At 38.3% G+C, this 25,723-nt stretch overlaps 1 protein-coding gene across 2 annotated transcripts; it reads right to left on the bottom strand.

Moving 5' to 3' along the window:
* Nucleotides 1-510: 510 nt before the first annotated feature.
* PPM1K (protein phosphatase, Mg2+/Mn2+ dependent 1K) lies at nucleotides 511-25,703 on the bottom strand. Of its 2 annotated transcripts, XM_086704606.1 has the most exons (8): nucleotides 25,504-25,703; nucleotides 18,745-19,263; nucleotides 17,294-17,398; nucleotides 11,923-12,086; nucleotides 9,436-9,601; nucleotides 9,140-9,284; nucleotides 7,028-7,162; nucleotides 511-4,269 (listed from the first exon to the last, which is right to left on the bottom strand). In XM_086704606.1, exons 2-8 carry the CDS (start codon nucleotides 19,182-19,184, stop codon nucleotides 4,138-4,140), a joined length of 1,287 nt encoding a protein of 428 aa, XP_086560732.1. In that variant the 5' UTR covers nucleotides 19,185-19,263; nucleotides 25,504-25,703; the 3' UTR covers nucleotides 511-4,137. The 2 variants fall into 2 exon arrangements, with proteins under 2 accessions (XP_086560732.1, XP_025777883.1); XM_025922098.2 differs by lacking the exon at nucleotides 11,923-12,086 and having other exon boundaries at nucleotides 17,298-17,398; nucleotides 25,504-25,698.
* Between the last annotated feature and the right edge of the window lie 20 nt (nucleotides 25,704-25,723).

Genomic DNA, 25,723 nt, shown 5'->3' with positions numbered 1-25,723 from the left:
GAGCCCCACATCAGAATCTCTGCTGTCAGCACAGAGCCCGCTTCAGATCCTCTGTCCCCCTCTCTTTCTGTACCTCCCCTCCTCTCTCTCTTAAAATAAATAAACATTAAAAAAAGAAAAAAGAAAATTGCTTATGTTAAATGCATAATGCTGAGGTCTGTAGTATCACTGCCAAACACCTATTTCTATTTTTTTAATACAAAGAAATGCTACAGTGAAATATACCACATGCAAAATATTAAAAAATGATCATGACCATTTTCCTCTGATGTACCAACAAATATTTTGGAAGAAGGAACTAAAAAGCCATATTTTGTTTCAGATCAAATAAAAAAGATTTGAACAAATAAATGTATATATACACTTTTTCAAAGATTCTTCAAGTTAATTTTGCAAACATCCTCATTTTGTCTACTAAATTTCCAACCATTCATTGACTCTTGTATATCAGTGTCACAGGAGCACATAATAAATATTGGAACGTCTGGATTCCAAATAAACACACTTGGATTTTGAAAAGGGCTTAATGGATATACTTTATTAAAATGGTGTTTTGAACACTGAGATATATGATTTAAGTCTGCTCACAATTACTCTAATACATACATTTAAAAGAATGGTCAAAGCAGCAATCATATCAACTCACTGGGAAAAGCACAAAGTACACCCAAGCAGCACTTTGGTTAAATTATAAAACAATGTACACAAGAGCACTTCAGCAGAAATTAAATTAATTCAGAACACATTAAGCTGCTAAATTTTGTACTGGCATCCAGTGGTAGAACCATGGTAGAATTCCATGGTTTCACAGCCCGGAACACTCAGTTGACCATCACTGGACCATTTCAACCATCTAACAACCAGTGGGAGCTGCCAGAGTCAGTCAGTCTCATTCCAGATGCCAAAAGCAACAGGCAGGTCATCACATTTGGCTTCTAAAGACATGACATTTTATTTCTGCTGAGGTCATCCAGATAAGTGAATCTCATGAATACAATAAAATGTAATCCAACCAAAATTTTATGTCGCTTTCCACAGACAAGGGTATGTGAACAACTGAAATGCTAAATTCAAACCCATGTTTGTATTTAACTGTTTGATGCTAAACTTTAACCATTCCTTCCCCTCACCCTGCCTTGGCTCATTTTCTTACTATCATATTACCATGAAATAAATCCTTGTCCTTTCTTAGAAAGGAAACTAAATGTCCTTTCTGATATTGAGGAGTTCACATAGGCCTAATCATTCTCTGCCAGGATTCTTAGACAAAAAAGAATCAAATTCCACTTTGAAAACATAATTTCTATTTAGATTATGTGCTAATAATTCATCAATGCAAGTAATTTTTTTTTTATTTTGGAACTTGAGAAAAGTTCACATAGTAGAGTACAGAGATTCTAAACTGATCCCTTCAAAACTAATTTTTTTCAGAAAAAAATGCATAAGACTTTGAAGCACTTCAGAAACACAAAAATCTACAACAAATGAACAGTTGATAGAGAGCAGGACTGCATTTACTTGTGAATATACAAGGTACTTAAGAACTTATACTTGTGAAAAATCACAATGATTTTAAGCATATTTTGCCAAATAAATGTTGGCAAATAGTTTGGCAACACGTTTTATAAAGATGATTTATGTACTACACATAAATGAAAGGCAAACATAAATTACAATGGATTTAAATTTAATTACATTAATATAATCTGCATTATACCTATACCCACATGTTAATAACCACATAGCAAATTCACAGTTATAACTAAAAGACTATATTTAGAACAGTTCTTTTTTTTCACTACTGTTTGCATAATTCCTTGTAATAGGCCTAGAAGCTGAAAACATGTAAGCTTATTATCTTTTGTGGATTATAATAATCTACAAATGATACTTTAACATTGTGGCTTGAAAAACAAACATCAATATGTTTTTATGCTTAAGAAAAGTTGACCGATTTCTGCTTTTTGGGTAAAGCAGAGCAACACCCACCCCAGACCAAGGCCGACACAGCCCTACAAATTTGTCTTTGTAAACCTGGCAATCCACCTCAGTGAATCAGTGACTTCTGAGCTTGACGACATCACTCCCACTCTCAGTTTTTAAAGTAAAAGAGAGGAATAGTAATGTGAAGAATTCAAATCAGAAATGAAACCTACATTTTCAGAATGTCATTTTGTGCTTTAGAGTTTTCGTCTGCTTGTTACTTCATAAGTTCTCCATACTACTAAATGACGCTTCTACATTTAGGTTCCGGGACCTAACTCAGCAAGAACAAGAAAGTTTTCCAGCTTTCTTAGCCTACTTTTGGTTCCTCACTTCCCAGACAATGAACAGAAGACTGTTTTCTTTCCTGTAATGTTCTTTACTTTTCACTAAGCTTCCTTGAAAATAAAAAAAAAATTCAAATATTTCTTTGTCACCTTTTTTATCAAAAGAAAATTCCTGATTAATATATGCAGGAAAACTCAAGATTTATTTTCTTCCATTCCCAAAAAGGTGAGAAGATGTGAATATTTATATTGGGCCCTCTTCCTTCTAACAAACCTTTAAATAAAACATAAAGACAGAAAAAAAACTCAACCATGAAAACCCAAAGTGGAAGGAATAGACTGTATCAACTTGACCTTCTTGGTTTCTTTTTTTGTTGTTGGTTTCTACAACAAAACTCCACGCCATTCTTAACACTCAGCATTTTTCTCACATCCTATTATTTTATTTGCACATTACCTAGAGCAATGTAGCTTCAACATGCTAGTCTGCTTCTGTGTTTTCTGAATAATTTACCTGCCATAAAATATCTCTGCCATTTTCAATCTATTTCTTCACCTGCCAATAACCATTTGTTCTCCACTATAAAGCTGTCCTCTGTCTGTCAAGAGCCCTTGCGATAAACATATTAATAATTTAAATCTCACTGGTGAAGGAGCTATGCAGGATTGTTCCCTTTATCTCTATTACTCCAAAATTTACATATGTACATACCCCCACACATATAACAAACTTACATTGTCTGCAAAATAAACTGCAGATATAATTTCAAACACGCATGTAGAGATTCACATTTTAACAGCAAACTTACATGCAGATATAAAGTAGAGTTTTACATTCCTAAATTACATTAGCAAGCTGAAATATAGAATGCTTTAACGTTTTAGATTTATTCTTTGCTTTGAATCTTAGAAAGAAGCAAAAAGGAGACATAAACCTTACGCTATCTCTCTCATATTATCAGACAATGTGGTATTATTTTTACTGACAAATTATCCAACTTGCTTATTCTATACAAAAGGTGATATAAACATACTACATATAAAACACAAAACACAGAGTTAAAGATAACAAATGGAAACTTCATACAAAATACTGGATACCATCAGTATTTAAGTTTGTATGGCTTTGACCAAAAGATTCGGCCTGTGCATACTCTTCTGATATAAAGAAGTAGTCTATGTATCTATATACCATTCTTAGCTACAGAAAAAGAGGCAATGAAGTGGATTGGGGGGGAAGGGGGAAGACCAAGTGACACAGCTGACATTCATAACTGCACTGTTGTAAATATGCATACAATTTAGCAGCGCCATATTATCTGAATTAATGTCTTTTGCATTGTGAAATTTACCAGTAAGTGGTCCAGAATACAAAATATAGTCACACAGAACTCTGTTTTCACACTTACTCCTTGGTAGAACTATTGAAAATAAACACTTGCAGCTAACACATTGCAGAGCCGTCAAAATATCTACTAGTTTTGAAGAACTTGAAGGCAAGAATCTGTTCAAATGAAGAAAGAACAGAAATGATCAGATGAAACTCGTAGCTGCCTAAGAGTTTTAAAAATTAGAAATTTAACATTCAGCAAGTGCGTCAGAACCACTTTTCATTTGCTCACTCAACTTAAAGATTCACCACAGTTGAATTACACATATATTTATACTGAGTACGTACAGTTGAACATAAATATGAGTTATTAATGAAAAACTACTACGTAAATGGTTACTTAGTTTACACTGACTTGTGTACTGATCTAGTGAGTCACAGAGGCATCCAGGCACAGCTGACTTGTTTGATCTAGTAAGTTTCTCGACATACTCAGTGAAAAACTGTTTCACAGAAATTCAAAGTCCCAGCAAGCAGTCACGCCCATCGTCCACTGGAGGCAAAGCTTCTGCTGAATGAGAAGTTGATTTTAGAGCTCTTGTATTTCCCCCAGGCACCAAAAGGCACTACTACTGCAGTACTGTTATCTTCAGTACCAAACTGTATTGCCTGCAAGGTTTGGCAGGAAGGAAGAGAAAAACACAGGAAATCAGAGTCTGTACAAAGAGAAATAATTGTTCCTCTAGAAGGCTATAAACTCATTCAAAATACAGTTACTGGGGCGCCTGGTGGCTCAGTTGGTTACTCATCTGACTTTGGCTCAGGTCATGCTCTCACAGTTCGTGAGTTCAAGCCTTGCATCAGGCTCCATGCTGTCAGTGCAAAGCCTGCTTCGGATCTCTCTACCCCTCCCCTGCTGTTTCTCTCTCTCTGTTAAATTTTTTAAAAATGCGGTTACTAACCCAGATACTTCACAATGGTTTATGATTCATTCAACATGTATCAAGGTCCACACAGTTTATTAGATTGCACATAAAATAACAGATGATCCCTGCCCCCCCCAAACAACCATATTAACTATATCCCACTGTAGCAATTTTAGCAACAGAAATACCAAAAGGACTAAGGTACAAGATATACAGCTCTTGAAGAAAAATATAAAACATTTAGCACAAAGACTAATACAAGGTAAGAATTCAGTGTTAGCTTTTACCTGGCAATTCTGCTTCTAGGAATTTAGCCTAAAAATTAATACCCTAAGGAAATGGATGTGTATAAGATATAATGACAATAAAGTTTATTATGCTCCCTACAAAATGGAAAAGTGGCATAAACTAAATTTTCCTACAGTAGGAGAATTATAAATCAATTTTAGGGACTAATTCAAACAGGAAATGACATAGTCAGCATTGTAAGAAGTGCTTGGGATTATATTCAACAGCAAATGTATTTTAAAAGAATTCACAGCCTGAGGCCAAAACTGTTAAGGAAAGGGTTGATTAAAAATATCTGATATAAAAAGCATCAAAATATAAAAAAGTTTTACAAACAAATTGAAAGACAAAAATATATATACTTAACATATAGGAGGTTTTTAGAATAACGATGACAAAGACAAACATGTCTATAAAAGAATGGAAAACAGCTATCCACAGACAAGAAATACAATGGCTAACAAACCTGTGCAAATGGTTAGTTTCACTAACAAAGAAAAAAGATGCAAACCAAAAACATTAAAATTTGATTTTTTTTTTTACCTATCAAATTGGCAAAAAACTATGACAAGAATTTGGAGAAACAAACTTTATAAACATGCTAGAGAAAAGTATAAATTGGAATATCATTTCTGGAGGGCAATTTGGCAAACTTAGTAAAAGTTTTAGATGGAGCGCCGGGGTGGCTCGGTGGGTTAAGCATTCGATTCCTGATTTCGACTCAGGTCATGATCTCACGGTTTGTGGGTTTGAGCCCCAAGTCAGGCTCTTCACTGCTGTGGAGTCTGCTTGGGGTTCTTTCTCTCCCCGTCTCCATCTTTCTCTGCCCCTCTCCCTCTCAAAATAAATAAATAAACTTAAAAAAAAAGCTTTAGAATACATTGTATTCTTTTTGCCTAGCAATTTTAAGAACTTCACCTGAGAAAATAATACATGAAGGAAGCAGATATGCACAGAGATACAATAAGGTTTATACGGTGCTTCCCCACCCCCCCCCCATAAGATGGAAAAGTGAACATAAACTAAATTTGCTGATTAGGGGAACTAGTAAATGAATTATGGCACACAAATATAGTGGAATACCACGGAGTCATTAAAATATCACTACCTATGTGAATGAGAACACATGTATCTCAAAACAGGTAGGTGAAATTAGGAGAGAAGTGATCATCCATGGAATTGGGCCCATTTCTTTAATCTCATGAACACACATAGTAACCAAGAGAATAATTCATGCTTACCCGTCTATTTTCATGCAAATAAAAGTAAGGTATTTTTAAGTAAGGTTTCATGTCTTAATTACAAATATTAGCACATAAAAGTTTGGGCTAAATATGCCTTCCTGGTTGCAAATGTAAGAATTGGGAAATGTAAAAAATAGCTGTTAAATTAAAGCATATCTCTAATGATTAAGCAATGGCTATAACTTAAAAGAGCTATTGATCCAAGCAGAATATTAAACAGCACATGGAAATTTTGCATTTTCTTCATTGGGTATTACTGGATATTCCCAGTTTTAGCTCTGACACACTAACACATAACCTATCCATATACCTTTTTAATTTTTTTTTTTTTCACACACCCATTTTTAAAAACCAGAAGTTGCCTATGCTATAGTGTTCTTATACTGGATATTTATTTGGAACAGTTTAGTTTGGTCCAGTGGTTGAATTCAGAAGCTTAACTGGCTGGGTTTGAAGCCCAGTTCCACAACTTGATGGTTTTGTGATCTTGAATAAGTTACTTAACTTCTCAGCTTCTGTGCCTCAGTTTTCCTCATCTGTGATATAAGGGATAATACTAGGTCTAGCCTCAGAAGGTTACTGTGAAGATTGCATGAGTTAAATATGTATGAACAGAAGAGTGTCTGACACATACTGATATTACTATTAACTATTATAATAATTTACTGCTGCTATTACTATCTTTTCCAGATGTGTACAAATCCAAAAAATAAACATAGCACATTCCTTGACATACTAGTTTTACTTAACTATTTGGGAGAATTGTAAAAAAAAATTTAAATTGGAAATATTATGGAGTCAAGTGTAACATTCATTGTAATACTCAGGCTAAAACACGAAATTTCAAAGAAATCTCAAGCCTGTGGCAGCCCCTCCAGGCTGCACCAAGACCTGCATCTGGGTTGTTCTCTCCTCCTCTCCCCCACCACCCACAATTGGGACTTTCTAGCAGAAGCTTTGCTGTGTCACCTGTTCAATCACTGCATGGGCTGCTTCGTTGGGATCATGGCACTGATTGACAAAGTCACAAATCTCTTGACTGTTCACCATGAAGTTAATTCCATCTGTAGTGAGGACCAGGAAGCTGTCATCAGCGTGATGGAGCTGCAATCAGAACCAAATGCATAGACTCAGTCTTTGAATAACCTTCAAAATCCACACAAATTTTTTTTGTTTGCTGAGTGGTCATCTGTGTTTAAAAGCTTCACATCCAGGCGAAGGGGCGCCTGGATGGCTCAGCTGGTTAAGCATCCGACTCTTGGTTTGGGTGCAGGTCATGATCTCACGCCTGGGGGGCCGTTCAAGCCCCGCATCACGCTCTGCGCCAACAGCGCAGAGTCTGCTTGGGACTCTCTGTCTCCCTCTCTCTCTGTCCCTCCCTTGCTCAGGCGCTCTTTCTCTGTCCAAAAAATAAACATTTTTTAAAAAAAGCTTCACAGTGAAAATGAAAGGCCTATAATTTGGACAAAATTAGCAACATTTAGCATCAACCACCAGGGACAAACCTAACGTTTACTTAGTATCACCACAAAGGAAGAAGCTAGATAGCCAAACGATGAGAGACAGCACATTGTAATCGTTGGGAGCACTATCTCTGGAGCCAGGCTCCCTGGATTTGAAATCTGCCTCTACTTTTTGGCCGGGCAAACACAGGTAAATTCACCCATGCTCTAGAGTTGTTTTCTCTGTAAAATGGGGTGGGGTAGCTATCCTGAACAGAGCCTGGCACAGAGTAAACCCTATGTAAGTATCTGTTTGACAAAATGAATACAAGTGAACTAACTAGAAGACAAGGAATCATTCAATTAACAATCATTCGCTGCCATTATTGGGAGCCTACACTATCCTGTGCTAGGTACTAGCACATGCAGAGAGGGAAGTGTCAGCTCACAACTGGGTGTGTTAGGGGAAGTGTAGTGTAATGGAGGCACTGATTAGTAGCATACAAAAGATGTCAGAGAAACAGAGGTGGGGCGATTATTTCGTTTGGTGGAAAAGGGAAGTGAGGGTCACATTCCAAGTGGTGGTGACTGGATGATCACGTGTAGGGGAGGAAGGGCAGTAGAGCCATTCTACCAGGTGAATTCCAGTGCAGAGTGAAGCAAAACCAAACCTCACTTCATCGTACAGTAGGCCAGTATCTTATTTTATTTGAAAAGTTCATCTCATCTATCCTTCCATAAACTGCTCCTTTTAAAAGCCATGTTGGGGGAGGGGGGGTGCCTGGTGGCTCAGTTGGTTAAGCCTCCGACTTCGGCTCAGGTCATGATCTGGCGGTTCATAAGATTGGGCCCCACATTGGGTTCTGTGCTGACAGCATGACAATCCTGCTTCAGATTCTGTGTCTCTGTCTCTCTGCCCCTCCCCTGCTCATGCTCTGTCTCTCTCTCTCTCTCTCTTTCTCTCAAAAATAAATAAACATTGGGGCGCCTGGGTGGCTCAGTCAGTTAAGCGTCCGACTTCAGTTCAGGTCATGATCTCACGGTCCGTGGGTTCGAGCCCCGCGTCAGGCTCTATGCTGACAGCTCAGAGCCTGGAGCCTGTTTCAGATTCTGTGTCTCCCTCTTTCTCTGACCCTCCCCTGTTCATGCTCTCTCTCTGTCTCAAAAATAAATAAATGTTAAAAATAAAATAAATAAATAAATAAATAAATAAACAAACAAACATTAAAACAATTAAGAATAAATAAATAAATTAAAATAAATTAAGATAAAACAAAAGTCATGTTGGTCAGCGGGCACCTGGTGGCTCAACTGATTAAGTGTCTGACTCTTGATTTCAGCTCAGGTCACGATCTCATGGTTTGTGAGATGGAGCCCTAGCTGTGGTTCTGAGCTGACAGCACAGCACTGAGCCTGCTTGGGATTCTCTCTCTCCCTCTCTCTCTGCCCCTCCTCCCCACACACACTTGCTCTCTCTCTCTCTCTCAAAATAAATGAATAAGTTAAAAAAAAAAAAAGTCATGTGGCTGCAATTAACAGCCACATGACTATGGCTTTCTTTCTAAGAAAGCCTGTAGCTGGGAACAATCCTGCATCCATTCTTTGCATATGTAGCAAATGTTTGCAGGTTCTTTGTTACCTTGACCCTCTTTGTTTCTGGTTCTGCTATCACACCGCTGGTTTTAAGATCCAAATCTCCAAGACTCCTTGTCATTGCAAGTCTGCCATTCACATGAGGCTGTCCCAAACTATTCCAAGCCACAAAGCCACCACATTTCTTGATCCTGGTCCAAGAAAAAAAAAGGCTATGACATGATACCCCAGGAACGAAGTCATGGTTAAACTTAAGATGAAATCAGTTTAAAATTCGAGGTTACATTTCTATCTTGAACTATATAAATATGATCTTCACAGAATGATCAGTGGAGATGGTACCTTTCTTTTTCATCTTTTCTTTCTGGAGTATGGTCAATGGTCAGCTTCATCGATTTTCCTTTTCTACACAAAATAGCCCTGCTGTCCCCAACACTGGCTACAACCAGCTCAATACCATCTCTCAACAGGGCTACCGTTGCAGTAGTCCCAGAGGTCAGAAGGGTTGCTGCAAACAGTATTAAAAAGAGGGTAAGTCAGTGACAGTCAAATGATTGGATATGGAATTTTTATTACAAAATAAAACACAGGCATGTTAAACTAACACTGAAATGTATCATTCTAACTTAACTAGAGGTATGCAAATAAAATGCAAATGAACTATGTAAGTAAGAGCATGCAGAGAAAGAAGTATTTAATTCAGTAACAAGGCTCCATGCAAACAGAAAAAGTTGCTAACCTAATTTGGTAAAAAGTGCATCACTGTCTCCAAATGGCCTCTATATAAAGTAAAACTGACTTGAACATATAATTATGACAGCCTGTGTCTACGTCAGCTGTCAGGATTAATAGTATTTTAATGAGACTGGTTAATACAGCAGGATGACTTTTAGGTATGAGCCCATTCAGGCAAGCTGACTTTTCTATAATCTATGCACTCAGAAGATTTTCTCTTCCATTTCTTACTCCTATCTTGTGAAAGTATTACCGGTTAATAAGCTAAGCAAGAATGCCAAGGGCATACCATCTGCTCTTAAAGTGCTGTATTTTATATTCTTTCCTTTTACAATGGTTCTAATGTTATAAATGTTCACCAAAAAATCCTAAAACAGTTAAAGGTTCACATTCTTTTCTACTTATCTTTGTCCTTCCCACACATGAAACAAAGTTACAGCCATCATTATATTAGGAAAGTATGGGAGGGTGGAGAATGAAGTTCATTCTAGCTTCCCATATGCTTCCTTGGAGTTCACATTTAATTTTCCCTGACCAAAATCAAAATTAAATGTTACTTGGCCTGAGGTCGTCATTGTTTCCTTCATCCAGTCCAAACTGCATTTTTGCATCTTTCTTTGATTTATTCGAACAGTGTCTGCCCTACTTTCTTTATCATTTGTTACAAATTTTGAAGGTGCATTGAGCCTTGCCAAAAGTGAGAATAAGGGAAAAGTGAAATTAAGGGCTAAAAAGTAAAGCAAACTGGAAGAAACTGAAAAAGACAACTTATTTAAAGCAGGTATTATCTTCAATAACATGGTTAATTCTTTAAAGCATCTACATAAAATACTCAGGTGATCATCCAAAGATGTCTTCTACAAAAGTAGGTTTAGGAAAAATGAAGTGCTACTGATTTGACTGAATAAGGCTCAATCTTACCAATTTTTTTTTTCAAAAAGACAATTTAAAAAATTTCATCAGTAATGCATTTTCGAAGGATATATATACTTATATACATATATATTTATTCCAATTGGTATATTAAAATGCCTGCTTTAATCAGAGAAGTAAAATGGAAAAAACATTAATAAACCCTACTTAATCTTTTATATCCATGCTCAATCTACTTTCTCGAGAAATAGCATTTATAGTTGCACTATCTTCCCATTTATCTTTTGATTTTGGAACTGTTGTGCAAGGTAATATCTCTGCAATGCTAAAACATATTACATATTTGTCACTGTATAACATAAATGTCTTAGCATAAGTATCAGTGATGTTTACATTATAAAAGTTAACTTTTGAGTTTCCGAAAACATTATGTGATGGAATCTTCACAGTTTCACTACTGTGATTTTTTTCCAATGATGGGAAGAGCCAGGAAGAGAACACAGGCATTTACTTAGATGCTACCTGTCCAGGGAACTTAGTATTCCTCTCCTTTGTCTAAATGGTCAGCAGCAGCTGTTTTAAAAAGTGGTTTTTAATTAGTTACATCAAAAGAGTTAAAATTTCATAAATAAAAACTTCCAAGTTTAGCTGTTTAGGATTCTATTGTAATTCATGGCTCTGCCCCCTAGGAATTTAAAAGAGCTTGATTTTAAGGGCACGTGGGTGGCTCAGTTGATTGAGCATGCTCAGGTCACGATCTCACAGCTCGTGAGTTCGAGCCCTACATCGGGCTGTCTGCTGTCCACACAGAGCCACCTTCAGATCCTCTGTCCCCCTCTCTTTCCGTCCCTCCACTGCTCTCTCTCTCTCTCTCTCTCACACACACACACACAAATAAAAGAGCTTGAGTTTTTACCATCCCATCTTTACAGTTCCAAAATCCCAGATTTATGGGAAAGTTTTCAAAACTGACTGTTGATTCTGGCTTGCTAAGCATCTAAGAAGTAAATATTAAATAAGCATTTATATCATTTAACATTTAACATGGAAGTAAAAAGTCTCACTTTTGCCCTAACAACAGAACTATGAAACTAAGACATCTGTCAATAAGGTCTTAACACTCACTGGACATTTCCTACTGCAAGTCATCTCAACTAATGGGACAGAGAGGATGTGGGAACCTTCCAGTAGTCCAGGCTAGGAACCGCTGGACTCCTTCACCTGGGACAAAATTAAGCAGATCTCTCTTTCCACTGAAGCCCAGCATATAGTGTCCACGGGCTCCAGGTCTAGAGCTGCTGACCGGGCACAGTTCTCTGCCACAAATAACACGCACAGAGGCAAATAGGAAATTCACCCAGGAATTGTGCTCAAACATTACAAACCTGCAACACAGGGGAGGACAGAGAAAGAGCTGCAAAATAAGGGCAAGGGTTTTTATTTTGGTAGAAATTTCACTAGCAAATTATATAATATTCCAGGAGATGCCAAATCAGCGATTCCAAGACTCAGTTTACCTAAATTGATGGTATTTTGTAGTTGAGTCTATTTTTTCATCAGAGTAAAACTTCTCAGTTTTACAGCTTCCCAAGGCAGGAAAAACTATATACAAACACATGTATGCAAAACACATATGTTGTATAACACAGTCACACATCTATATACTCATTTTCTCTCTCTCTCTCTCTCTCTCTCTCTCTCTCTCTCTCACACACACACATGCATGCATACACACACACACTTCAACAGTCCTGAAAAGTAAATCAGTACCTTTACTGAGTTGAAAAAAAAAAAAAAAAAAAAACTGTCAATTTGTTTTGTGCTAATATCAGAACGGTCCCAATAACTAACAGGAAAATTCATGGGAATAGCAGTGAATAATTTGATTCTGACAATTTAGAGAGGATGTGAACTACAGTATACCACCAAATTAACTGGGATTTAAATTTGTATCAGGAAGGAATCAAAGCACCTCCTATACCAAGATACAAGAAGTACCATATTTGTTAATGAGGCTTGATGCATTGTTTTGGAATAGAATGATTAATTAAAATTCATTGTTTAAATATAGGCTAGTGAGGCTCTTGAGTGTTAATGCATGTTTATAAGTTTATGTAATTCATAAAATGGGTATTTCTGCAGCTCTCTCTTTTCCCCGGTGTTGCAGGTCGACATATCAAAAGAAAAATGATCAAGATTTTGAATGGCAACATAAGAGTAAAAGCTGTACTTTTCAAAGTATAACCCCCCTGGCAATTACTGTTTACTGTGTAAACAATTATCTGTATAAACCAATACGCTTTCAATATTTATTAAACATGGGTGTTCTGGACATGTATGACTCACGAACACCAAAATCAAAGTAATGAGCTGAAGCAGTAACAGCACAGTAAGTATCTCTTCCACATTGTCCCTATTGTTTCTCCTTTTGGCTGCCCTCAGTGTGAGAAGGGTAGTCAAAAAACCGCCTTTCTAACACTGGTTATTTTGTAGAGATCAGATAATGTGAAGAGCATGGAAGTTTCCAGTGGAACTCATGATGCTATCACCAACATCTCACACTCTGAAATCAGAGCAAGACTTCTCTTTCTGATTCATTTGTCTCTTGGGGAGCTTTGCGGCTTTCAAACCTTATGCAATCTAGAAACCCTTGGGAGAGTTTATAGGACATACAATATATAATCTTAGTTTTCTACCATGCCATTTGTTTTAAGTGATAGTTTGTTCATAAACAGTAGAGTAATGGGATATCATTTGAATTTACTGCCTGGTTTCATTAATTGTAATAATATATATAACTGGCATGAATTACAAAACATTTAAAGACGATGATGAAATTAGCTTCATAAATAAGGGTGATTTCAAAATGTGTCAACAACAAATCAATAAAAAGAGCCAGCAATTTTGTAAGGTCAAGATTCTTGCAGTTTCTTCATAGGTGGCACTGATTTTATTCTCCTCAAACCACCCCACTTTAAACTGAAATAGTAACTATTTTTTTTTAATTTTTTTAATGTTTATTATTTTTGAGATAGAGACAGAGACCAAGCAGGGAAGGGGCAGAGAGAGAGGGAGACACAGAATCAGAAGCAGGCTCCAGGTTCTGAGCTGTCAGCACAGAGCCCGATGCGGGGCTTGAACTCACAGACTACGAGATCATGACCTGAGCCGTAGTCAGCTGCCCAACTGACTGAGCCACCCAGGCGCCCCGAAATAGTAACTATTTTAAATGCTAATGGGATAATTGGAAGCACTTTATGCAGATGTGACAGCTTTGGACCAAAGTCTTGAAAAGAGGAAAATGTTTTACGTTCACTTTATTTCTTTTACTTCCCCTCAAGAACGCTAATATAGTACAATTGAGGGGTACTTCTCCCATTTATACCCCCAAATTCCACCATTAGTGATTCATTCCTAGGTTTTAACCTGTCTCTTTTCAGGCTCCCCCTACTTAAAATTCAAATCCACCCAGGAGTGATAATTCATTAAAACATATATGTTATATTAATAATTTGGTTAAATCGGCTCCAGGATAATCAAAGAATAAATTATAATAACTTTGGTGAGTGGGGTGCCTGAATGGCTCAGTTGCTTAAGCATCTGACTTGGGCTCAGGTCACGATCTCATGGTTGGTGACTTCAAGACCTGCATTGGGCTCTGTGCTGACAGGTCAGAGACTGGAGCCTGCTTGTGATTCGGTATCTCCCTCTCTCTCTGCCCCTTCCCCTCACACTCTGTCTTTGTCAAAAAAAAAAAAAAAAAAGAATAAACATTAAAAAATACTTTAAAACATAACTTTGGTGAGAAAGAGCAGGCATGAAGATCAGTTCAGTCCAAATAATCATTGAGCGCCTTCCAGATTCTGTACAGGGTGTTTGTTGAGCACTGGAGATTCAAAATGAGTAAGCCATGGTCCCTACCTTTAAGCTGCTCACTGGAAGGGTTCAAGGACAGGAAATGGGACTGATGCTGATAGAAAAGGTAAAAGCAACTGGAGGGGGCAAACTGCACTTACTTCACCATTTTATTTAACTAGCCCTGGGTCCTAATATAACTTTGCTAAAAGGAATATTATCCACTCTTATAATACTGGTACCGCTTCAGTTCTTACTAAAAACCAAAACTAAAGTGTTTTAAAGTTAAAGAATAACTTTGAAATCTGAAACGAGGTATGTTCTTTTAATACACAAATTGAAAAGTTAAACAACTTACAGCGTTCTGTCTTTCAGTGGTTTTAACATATTTGATAAAACGGGCCCCAACTATCAAAAGGCAATTTTTAGCAAGGTTGAAAGCCTTGACAACTTACTACGAATAAATCTCAAAGTTGTTTTCAAAATACTTATTTAAACACACACACACACACACACACACCAAGTGATCTATATGAATACATATAAAACGAGATTTAAGAACAACAATGTCACAGTAGACCCCTTTCTTTTAGCAGCACACTAGGTATCATTCTGTTGTGCCCCATTATACTGGCAAACAAATAAATGGCTATTAAACAAAAGTAAATTTTAAAATATCTTATGAAAGGTCTGAGATCATTAACTCAAAGCATAGGATGGATGAACTCAGTTAAATAAATACAGTTTAAATTTCTTATTCAAAATTAATTATATTTTTATGATTAATTTCTTTGCACAACTGTTTATGAGTAAGGCACCTTTAGAAAGTTTCTTTTAAGGTAGGCAAGTTAAACAAATTCTTTCCCTAAGTTCAAAATGCTCTTTAATTATATTTATTATTTAATAAATGAGAGGGCTCCTCTCATCTTTTCCACCGAATCTATCAGTTTTAAGCATCTTTGTCAATTAGATCCTTCATAGAAGGGCTGACTGCACCCATAAAGGGTTAATGTTTTGACTGTGGGCCACATTCCCAGGATAAACTTGTCTGCCTCTGAAAACCTTGCCCAGCAGGCTACCTGTTTACAGAACAGCCAGGATACCCACTTGCACTACAGCCAGCAAACATTGTGGTATGAGATACAGCCAACCTGGTAATGGATGAAACAAAGGCACACCAATATTCAGAGTTATAAAGATAAAACTATAACTGTTTTAATGTTCTCTTACACGTTGTTATCCATCAGGGACAAGAGCTAAATCTTCTACCTAAAATGTACCTTCTCTCAACCTCTCTTTTCAAAAGCAAGGAGCCAGCTGGAAGGGAAAAAGTCCAAAGGCATGAAGAAGAGAAAATGAGTCAAGTCAATCTATCAATGAGAAAATAAATCCCTGAACAAAGAGAGTGGAATCTAATGCTTTTCCAAGAAGTACGATGATGGTAAGGTTCTCAAAAAAAGGGCAGGAAAAATCTCGTAAGATGGCAAATAGAGCCATCCTAGTCATCTTCTGTATGCTTTATCAATAAACATGCCCATGAGAGAGGCCACTGTGGGTGCCAGGAAAATCCCAGCCCTCACTCTGCAACTGGCCTTATCTGCAATTTGAGGAGAATTTCCATCCCTATGCTCTCTCACTGAAAATTGTGAAATGTTATTTTCTGTGATGCTTTGACTTCCTTTAAATAAAAAGATGAACCAAACACTGATTAATATTGCATGATTCGCTTTCAAATCAGTTATGAGGTCTGTATGTGTACATTTACATGATCACTGCAGAAGTTTTCAAGATTATCTTTATGAGCAAAAGATTTTAGGGCCAGCTAACTAGAAAACACTAGCTACATTTTTCTGAATGCTTTTGATAAATTTAGTCAAAATCAGAAACATTTTACTTTCCAAATTTAAGGATAGCACACAAACTTTAAATTGAGCTGACATGCCCTTGTGTTTAACAAATAAAAACAAAAATATCACTATTTACCACAAAGCTGCAAGAGCAGGCTTTTTCAGAAGTGGGAGAGGGGCACCTGGGTGGCTCAGTTGGCTAAGCATCTGACTTTGGCTCAGGTCATAGTCTTGCAGTTCGTGAGTTCGAGCCCTGTGTCCAGCTTTGTGCTGACAGCTCAGAACCTGAAGCCTGCTTCAGATTCTGTGTCTCCTCTCTCTCTGCCCCTCCCTGCTCATGTTCTGTTTCTCTCTCTCTCTCAAAAAATGAATAAGCATTAAAATAAAAAAGTGGGAGAACACAGATCTTTCTTCTAATTAAAGAAAGTAGTGCATATTAGCCATTGTCTTTTCTTATTTAGGACCAGTTAGTAATTTTTTCTTATCTTCTACCTGGCTAAACAAGACTACCCAATAGTGTATTTCAGTACTTGCTCATCAGATTCATCTAAAAAAACAAAAACAGTAAACCCTCTCATAGTATGGACCTTTTATCCATAAAAAGAGCAAATTTTAAAAATCTTAAATCTTTTAAAAATTTAAATTCAATATCAGAACCATTTTAGAGCTTCAATTTTTGAAAATGTCTCCAATATACTTCATTTAAAAGTGAGGTGCTAACATTACCTTGGATTCCAAACAGCATTTAAATTTATCCCTTATATAAAATCACTTTCAACATAAGCATCCTTACAAATAAATTTACATTAAAATTCCCACCCCTAAAGGGCTTAAGTTGTTTCCTCTGTACTAGATATTCCCCAGGCCCCTACAGAATGTGATTGTTTTACTTACCATCAGCAGACAGGTGGGCATGCCTTGCAAAGGCTTTATCTATTTCTAGAAAAGCCAAGGTCAACACAGTTTCCAAGTTCTTCTCCTTAGGAAGCAAATCCCTTGGTGGGGAGAAAAAAAGAGTCCCAAAGAATCATTTTTTTTTTTTTTTAATTTTTTTTTTTTTCAACGTTTATTTATTTTTGGGACAGAGAGAGACAGAGCATGAACGGGGGAGGGGCAGAGAGAGAGGGAGACACAGAATCGGAAACAGGCTCCAGGCTCTGAGCCATCAGCCCAGAGCCTGACGCGGGGCTTGAACTCACGGACCGCGAGATCGTGACCTGGCTGAAGTCGGACGCTTAACCGACTGCGCCACCCAGGCGCCCCAAGAATCATTTTTTAATAGCTTTCTCTTCTTCCTCTAGCTAGCTGACTAGCTATTATTCCACATAAGGGACCTTCATGGTTCACCTTTCAGATGGACTCTTAAAATCCACAGATTAACAAATCAAATTAGGAAATAACTAAGCACAGACATAAGCCTTTAAGAACGGTAAAATGTAAGTCCAAGTCTTAATCCTTAAAAGATTAATCTAATCCTCTCTATCCACAACCCTGAGAGGTCAAGAGTTCTTTCATATTAAATTAAGCCACGGAGTTCAACATATGAATAAATCAACTGATGAGCAGCATGAATAACTAAACACAGGAAGACAAGAAATAGTCACATGTTCTCCCCCTTTTAATTCAAGCAGTAGTGTGATCCCTTAAAATACATTAATAATAACTGCAATAAATAAACTATTTAAAGACCTCCAAAACAGCCTCGTTAAATGCATTTTCCTCATACTAATGCCAATCATTTAAAGCTATTCTTAACAAATATTCAAAGCTTTCATACCATTTGCAAGAATAATTACCATTTATTGAAGTACTATATGCCATGCACTGGTAGGAGTTAAGTGCTTCTCATGGCACATGAGATCATGTACTTTATGCTAACTCACTTGAAATGATCATAAATCAAGGGCTGTTGATTCTGGTCAATGGCCTCACCAGAGGAGTTGTTAAAACATACATTGCCTAGGGGCACCTGGGGGGCTCAGTTTAAGCATCCGACTTCAGCTCAGGTCATGATCTCACGGTCCATGAGTTCAAGCCCCCCATTGGGCTCTCTGCTGTCAGTGTGGAGGCTGCCTCCGATCCCCTGTCCCCCTCTCTTCGGGCCTCTCTCTCTCTCAAAAATAAATAAACTTAAAAAAAAGAAACATACACTGCCGAAATGGTAATAGCCATCAACCATCAGTAATAAGTGGCATGCTTAAGCTACTGTTTGTTCTTAAAACAACACAATGGAACCACTCAAATAACTAGGTTAATAGTGAATGTTTCAGCCAAAAGCTTAAAGTTTAAACATGAAGTACAAAGCAAACTGCAAAGTGAAGAATTGAGTCATTGTACGTACATGATGCATTTCTCCATGTGGGTGTGACAGAAATCAGCGGCGGCAGGTCCTCCGTGTCCATCGTACACGGCAAAGTACAGGACCTCATCGGTCAGCTGAGCGCTGTCAAACCGGTCTTCGTTCTCTTTCCGCCTGCCAATATGCGAGGCGCAGCCTACATTTTCCAAGCTGATTTTGGGAATCGGCTTGCCATACTTAATGCTGGGCGGCAGCAGAATCGGCTCATCAATACGGTTATCCCAGATCCCAAAATTGTCCCAGGTGGCTGGACGCCCACTGCCATCTGGGTCAAACCGCGAACACCTAGGCTCTGAAGTGGAGCTGTGGCATGTGGGCGTCACCCGCCGGTCGTCCTGCAGAAGGCGGGAGCTCAGCAGCACTCTCCTCCTCACGTGGTTCCCGCCACTTCTGACAAAAGTAATTAAGGCAGCTGTTGACATAACTCAACTCCAGAGGACTCGGGAATGAGGGAAAGGTCGGTAGAACAATAATGGAATGTCTTCAAGAAAAATGATGCGACTGAGGACACAGAGAGAGAGAGAGAGAGAGAGAGAGAGAGAGAGATGCAATAGAGAGACAGAGACTCCATCAGTAACTTCATATATAACTGATATATCATTGGATATTACCAACATGTAAGGCCATAAAGAATATGGCACCTAACAGCCTGCTCCTAAGAATAGCAGATCAAAAACGAACTGATTTGCCTACCCCTTTCACAGTGTTTAAATTCTATTAAAATGTGCCAATGTATATATATCATATAGAACCTGTTTCTCAAACTTTAACCTACAGTCACCTGGGGAACTTGTTCAAATGCAGGTTCTGGGGTGCCTGGGTGGCTCAGTCAGTTACCAGTCCGACTCTTGACTTTGGCTCCAGCCGTGATCTCACCTTTTTGGGTGTTTGAGCCCCACATAGGGCTCTGTACTGACCGCATGGAGCCTGCTCGGGATTCTCTCTTTCTCCCTCTCTCTCTCTGCCCCTCCCCCACTTGTGCACAGCCGCACACAAATATATAAACTTAAAAAAAAGTAAATAAAATGCAGATTCTGATTTAGTCTGTCCAGGGCGGAGCCTGAGATTCTGCATTTCAAGACAGTAAACTGCTGACCCAGCAGGCCCATACTTTGAGTAGCAACAATATAGAACACGGGTGTGAGTGAATAGTCTTCCTTCATTAACTCCATTGCTCTGAAGAAAAGGTAGGGGCAAATGTTAACAACAACAAAGTCTCTTAAGGGGGAAAGAAATAAGAAAAGTAACTGGTTAATAGAATAGTTATGACAGCTCTGTACTCAGAATGCCCAAGTTTTAGCAAAGACACAACTTAGGATCTAAATTCCATTTTCTTTGAAGATTTGTCAACTTACTAAATTTCACATACTTTATTACTATGGTTAATGTAGAATGGTTCATGCAAACACTCCCAGAGGCTCCAGGATAAGCCATTTCTGATGTGTGTGATCGCTGGGACTGAAGGGAACCACGTTTGTGACTTAAAAGCAACTGATTTATGCATTTACACTACAGCTGCAGGTTTCCTCTCTACAAGCCCAGCAGCCCAGCCCTTCCAAGTACCGCCTGCCGACTGCTGCAGCAGGAGACAGCACCTGACACTAGCCTATGTTTCTTTGAAACTATTACTCTGCACCCCATTTCTGGACTCTGTCCCAAAGTTGAATCCAAAGGCCTCCCCTGGGTGTTGTCAGGGGGAATTCCTACACTCCTGAAGGAAGGGCAGTGTTTCTGGCAGTTTTCCATACAAATAAGGTCCTAAGTAAGAATTCAACTCCACAGTACTTTGTTCTGTTCCTTTACGTATTAGAAACCAACTTGAAAAGATTTTATAATGCTGGTGCAGGGTATACAGGTATTATACTATTCTCAGTTGTATGTTTGAATTATTTCACAATAAAAAGTGAACTTGAAAAACTGTATCTCAGCAAAAGCACAAACAAAAACACACTCACAAAGCCCAATTTGAGTGAACCCATAAGTAAATGCATTAGAGATTTCAAACAATCATTTTCAAATACATTTTTGGAAATCAGTCTAGCTCTGTATCAGAACAGCCATTACTCTTTTCATTAAATAAAACAGTAGAAGGAAAGTATGAGTTTCCAAAGAGCGCCCTTGATATCTAGGGCCCAGTGAACAATATATGAGCCCTGCCTCCACAGAATTTAGAATAAAGATGGCCTCCCAAAGAATTAATGTATCATGAAAGACTTAGGAGACCATTCCTTCTTGGCCTTTTAGTTAATATCTTTTAGTACAAAAGACCAAAACTCACTTTTTTATGACAATATTAGGGGTGGAATAGACATAGTATCTCTGGTTATTAAGTATCAAAGAGAAACAACACATTATATTACCAAAAAGAAGTGTTTATAAAGATAATGACTGGTGAAGAAATTTCAGGCTGTATTACCATCTACGCTAGAGAACTAAGTACTGATTACTGATAGAGATAACTCACAGAGCAGCTTTATACCATATAGAAAAAAATAAACCTTTTAAAAAATAAACTTTTAAAATAAAAATTTTAATAAAAATGTATTAGAAACCATTCACATTTGAAGAGTGCACCAGAAATTAGTGAAGTACTATTCTTTTTTCTTTCAAACTGAGGTATAACTGACAACACAACATTATATTAGTTCCAGGTGCACAATATAAGGAGTCTATTTTTGTATAAGCAAAGTACTATTCTTTTGGCTTCAATCTGAAATCATGCGTGCCATATTTGGCCTTGGGCTATTTTGTAGTTGTTCACCTACTTTAAACAAGAGTTCTAGATTTAGAAACAAATACTGAATAAATTTTTTTACAGCTTTTCTAGGTTGCTCTTGTCTTTCTTCTCTCTCTCTCCTCCAAAACTCAAAAAATAAAACAGAGCTGCATTTTAGCAGGAAACAAATATCAACTAGAAACACTTAAGAGTGAAGTAAAATGCAAGTTGGGCAGTTTCTTTAAGCCTGCATGGACTAAAATCAATCATCAACCTGGCCTCCTTCCTCATTTATTCTTTGCACAATCATCTCAGAAAGTAAGCAGAATAGTCATAAGAAATCATTTATTTTATAAGGAATACTATTAGCAGCGATGACATGTGAACCAGATATATAGCTGGTTTACAAAACTAGGTCAGCACCACTTATGCAAGCAGGTGACATTGCATATTTCCAATGCAATAGAACTAAATCATTTAATCTCTATATTCCTTGGGAAACAATTCAAAGAAGACCTGTGTTCCCAAGCTAAATAATGATTTTGAATTAAACCAGCACATCAGGAAAAGTTTCCTCCAGAAATTCAAAAAGTAATCAGCCATTAGCTGCCCCCAGTTCCCCAGATGCCCATGGAAATGACTACACCTTCACTAGCAGACAAAAGAGTATAATTTATGATGTGAAAAAAAACAAACAAACCCAAAATCTGAAAAAAAAAAAAAAAGGCATCAGTGTTCTTCATAACAAAAAGAATGGAGAACTGACAAACACCTAAGAGATATTTTTATTATTTGTCAGCTCAACAATTATAAATTCGCATGCATTTATCATTCTGCAAACTAAAAAAGTTTTTCAGGAATCCTTTATGTCAATCTCTCAGTCAGAAGTCAGGACTAGCTTATATTTTTATAAACCATTTTAACATTCATATTCAAGCTTTGAAAGTAAAAGTCATCCAAAAGAGTCAAAGGGCAGAAGTAATTCTGCTTGAAAGCCATCTAAAGACAAAAATGTCAGAGCAAAAGTTAAAGAGCACAAGAACACATTACCCACACATCATATTCTACTAGCCAAAATAAAATGTAAAAACTATGCTAAGCAAGAAAATAAAGAACTTGACTGGAATTCTAGTGACAGAACAGGTTATACATATCAGCAACCTGAACTATATTGATAGTCATATACCAAAAGGAAAAAGAAAATGGATAATCTTCCTTCTAGACCAAACTTTGCCATAATTCCTTTTTATTTCCCAATCAAAACAAAAATGCATGACCCACAAATTTACTTTAATCACATAAATTTTTTAAGAGTGTGAGTATGCACACACACAGAAACCCAATATAGTCTACATATTGTCAATAAAGAAATGCCAAAAAGTTTTCTGTTTTCATCATTTTCACATTGACTTTTGTGACCGAGACTTCTCCATCTTCCTCTTTAATGCTTTAATGGCTTAATCTGATACTTTAAAGTCCTGACATACGGGGGCGACTGGGTTGCTCAATCAGTTAAGCATCCGACTTTGGCTCAGGTCATGATCTCCCAGTTCATGGGTTTGAACCCCACGTTGGGCTCTGTGCTGACAGCTCAGAGCCTGGAGCCTGCTTCAGATTCTATGTCTTCTTCTCTCACTGCCCCTCTCTTGCTCACACTCTGTCTCTCTCATTGAATAAACATTAAAAAAAAAATTTTTTAAGTCCTGACATAGAAGTCTTTGCCCAGTGAAAAATGTTGGCACTTGGTTTAACAATTCTCACTAGCAGGAGGGATTCTCAGTAAAGAGGGTTAAGTTGGAAATTCGCTGTGAGACCACGAGAGTAGACAGAGATTCTGCATGAGCACACTGCTGAAAACCCACACCCTGAAAGTAGGAAATCTCAGGTGAAATGCATCAGGAAGGAAAAAAAAAATGCATTTGGTTTGTAGTAAACTTTTGAAGTACATACTTGATTTAAAGATAAAAGGTGGTGAAGAAAAGCCACATATACAGCTATAAAATTGCTATGCCAATTGTACATTTTCATCTCACTCCCATTTTATTATCCCTCAATGGTTTAAACACCTCAGAGCTGTCCAAATTTATTTTTGGAAAAAGAGAGGCATTCACTATCTCTGGCAGGAGGGTGCATTTGGGAGTTTAAACAGTTTAAACTGTTGACTGCTGAAAGCAGGTCAAAAGGGCAATTTATGGTTGTAGCTTTAAGCACATGCCAAAATTATTCAGGTCTTCTAAGGTTCAGTTTACAGAAAGGTGTTTAGATCTATCCCTCCAGCAAAAATATTTTAGAAAGTATTCATATTTGTCCATTATAAAGCAGCATTCAGGTATCTTTACATCAGTAACTTCCACAAATGAAACACAAGGTAATTTTAGCATTCTCAAAGCCAGTATTTCTTTTGTCTACTTTTTTAAAGACAACCACTGCCACCCAATACATTCAAATGGTATGGAAACTTCCAGAAAGTATTTCAGAAAATGTGGACTCCAATACCTTCTTTATCAGTACTCTGCTAGGAGAAAGGAAAAGAAACTGTAATAGTCTACATGAGGGAAACAACAACAACAACAAAAAACCACAAAGGATTCCCCTTAGGTTTGATGTTAACATGTTTGGATGTGTGAATAGAGGAAAGAACGTGGGAGTAGTGAAAAGTATTCAATGTTCTAATTCCATATATCTTTTAAAACATCTTAGTTAATGTGGATACAACTCACAGACCACATTCCAAACCTGTACCTTTACACTTCATTTAAGAATTTTCCTTTATATTCTATACTACATCAACAGCACCTCTCCTCTCGTCTTTCCTATTCTTTAAGATTCCAGTCAAGGGAGGTGCCTGTGTTGATCGTCAATAGAAAGTGACTAAGGTTGCAAGAAAAAAAATTAGTACTCACTACTCAAAAATTGTAACTGTTTTATTACCCAGTGGTGCATCTGCTCTTCTCCTCTAATACCACGACACCACTACTCTTTTTTCAAGGTCATTATAATTTGTCACTTTAGTCACTCCTTCTGAAACCGACGACAATCTCATTCCTCCTCCGCACTGGAGGAGGATGGGTGCAAAGGGCTGAAGAGGCCTTGCTGCTCATTTTCAGTCTGAAGCTCAGAAAAGCCGGTGGAGCTTTAGAGACTCCAAATTCCCCGTCTATTTTCACCGGAGTCTGGTCTTTGTCGCCTCCTATGAAATCTCTAATCTACAATAAAGCGGCTGCTAAAAAAGACACCACCAGCCACAAGGCCTCTCCTGGCAAAGCAAAACCCACATCCTCAGATCGACAGCAACCAGTTGTCTACATCCTGCTCTATTCTGGTCTCCTGAAACGCTCACCCTTGGACAGTTCAGAATCCTGGGCTCGCCAGTAGCCAGTGTGATACACCTCAGGAAGCACACCCTCCCGCCCGCGCAGCTTTGCAGATGGTTGCGCTCACCCCAGCACCTTCCGCCGCCCGGTCTCCGCCTCCCTATCACCCTCGCCCCGCACAGATCCTGGATGTCTCCACGTCACCCTCACCCCCGCAGCATGTGCGGCGACGATGCGGGGCTGACCCCTGCAGCATCCGAGAATCCGGGGTTCGAGCAGGGTGACTGGGAGCTTAGCTACAGGGAAACGCGAACGCGCAGCCTCCGCCCTTTCCACCATCCAGTCCATGGTCTCTCCTTCCTCCCAACCTTGTCCCACTCCACTCGCTTGGGTGGCGCCTGCAGCTTGCAGTCAAGTTCAAGGCCGAGCGCGGGTTTCTCAGCAGGAAACGCCTGCTGCCCGCGGTGAAGCCTGAGTGGGCCCAGCCGGGACATGCTACTCATGACCTCCAAAGGGAAGAACGTGGTGCACAGAGAACCCAGACACTGCTTGTCAGACTGGGGGATTTAAATCTACATTTCCCCTCCCCTCCCTGACGAACCCTTCGTTTACTCTCCATTCCACGGACCGGGAGCGGTGGAATGTGACCCTGCCCATAAATAATATCATAAACTGTTAGAAATAAATGAAGTGCACTCTCTAGGCTCTTACCTCGCGATGGCAATGTCCCTGGAAATTTTCTAATTAGGTTAACGGAGGGCGGGGAAGGGGCTTTCCTGGTAGGAAAATAAGATTGCCTTCCCCGATGTTTCTGATTTCTGGAGCAAGCAGCTAGAACAGCCACTGGCCCTCCTGCTGGAAAATCTCGAGAATTTTTCTCCTGCAGGGAGCCAGATGGAGAGGGGGAAGTCTGTTCTCGCTGACTGACGGC

The sequence above is a fragment of the Puma concolor genome, chromosome B1 (genome assembly GCF_028749965.1).
Source record: "Puma concolor isolate L17-30 chromosome B1, mPumCon1.1.hap2, whole genome shotgun sequence".
In the NCBI taxonomy this organism is placed as follows: domain Eukaryota; kingdom Metazoa; phylum Chordata; class Mammalia; order Carnivora; family Felidae; genus Puma; species Puma concolor.
This window is presented reverse-complemented; position numbering and strand designations above follow the sequence as displayed.

Bases quoted from the DNA above. Each gene is read 5' to 3' on its own strand.
- PPM1K (XM_086704606.1), bottom strand. From the start codon at position 19,184: ATGTCAACAGCTGCCTTAATTACTTTTGTCAGAAGTGGCGGGAACCAC. The intron at 9,602-11,922 runs GTGAAGGAGTCC...TACTGTTTGCAG, and splicing joins TCTGCTTAATTTTGTCCCAG to CAACCCTTCTGACCTCTGGG. The intron at 4,270-7,027 runs GTGACACAGCAA...CAAACCTTGCAG, and splicing joins CCCATGCAGTGATTGAACAG to GCAATACAGTTTGGTACTGA.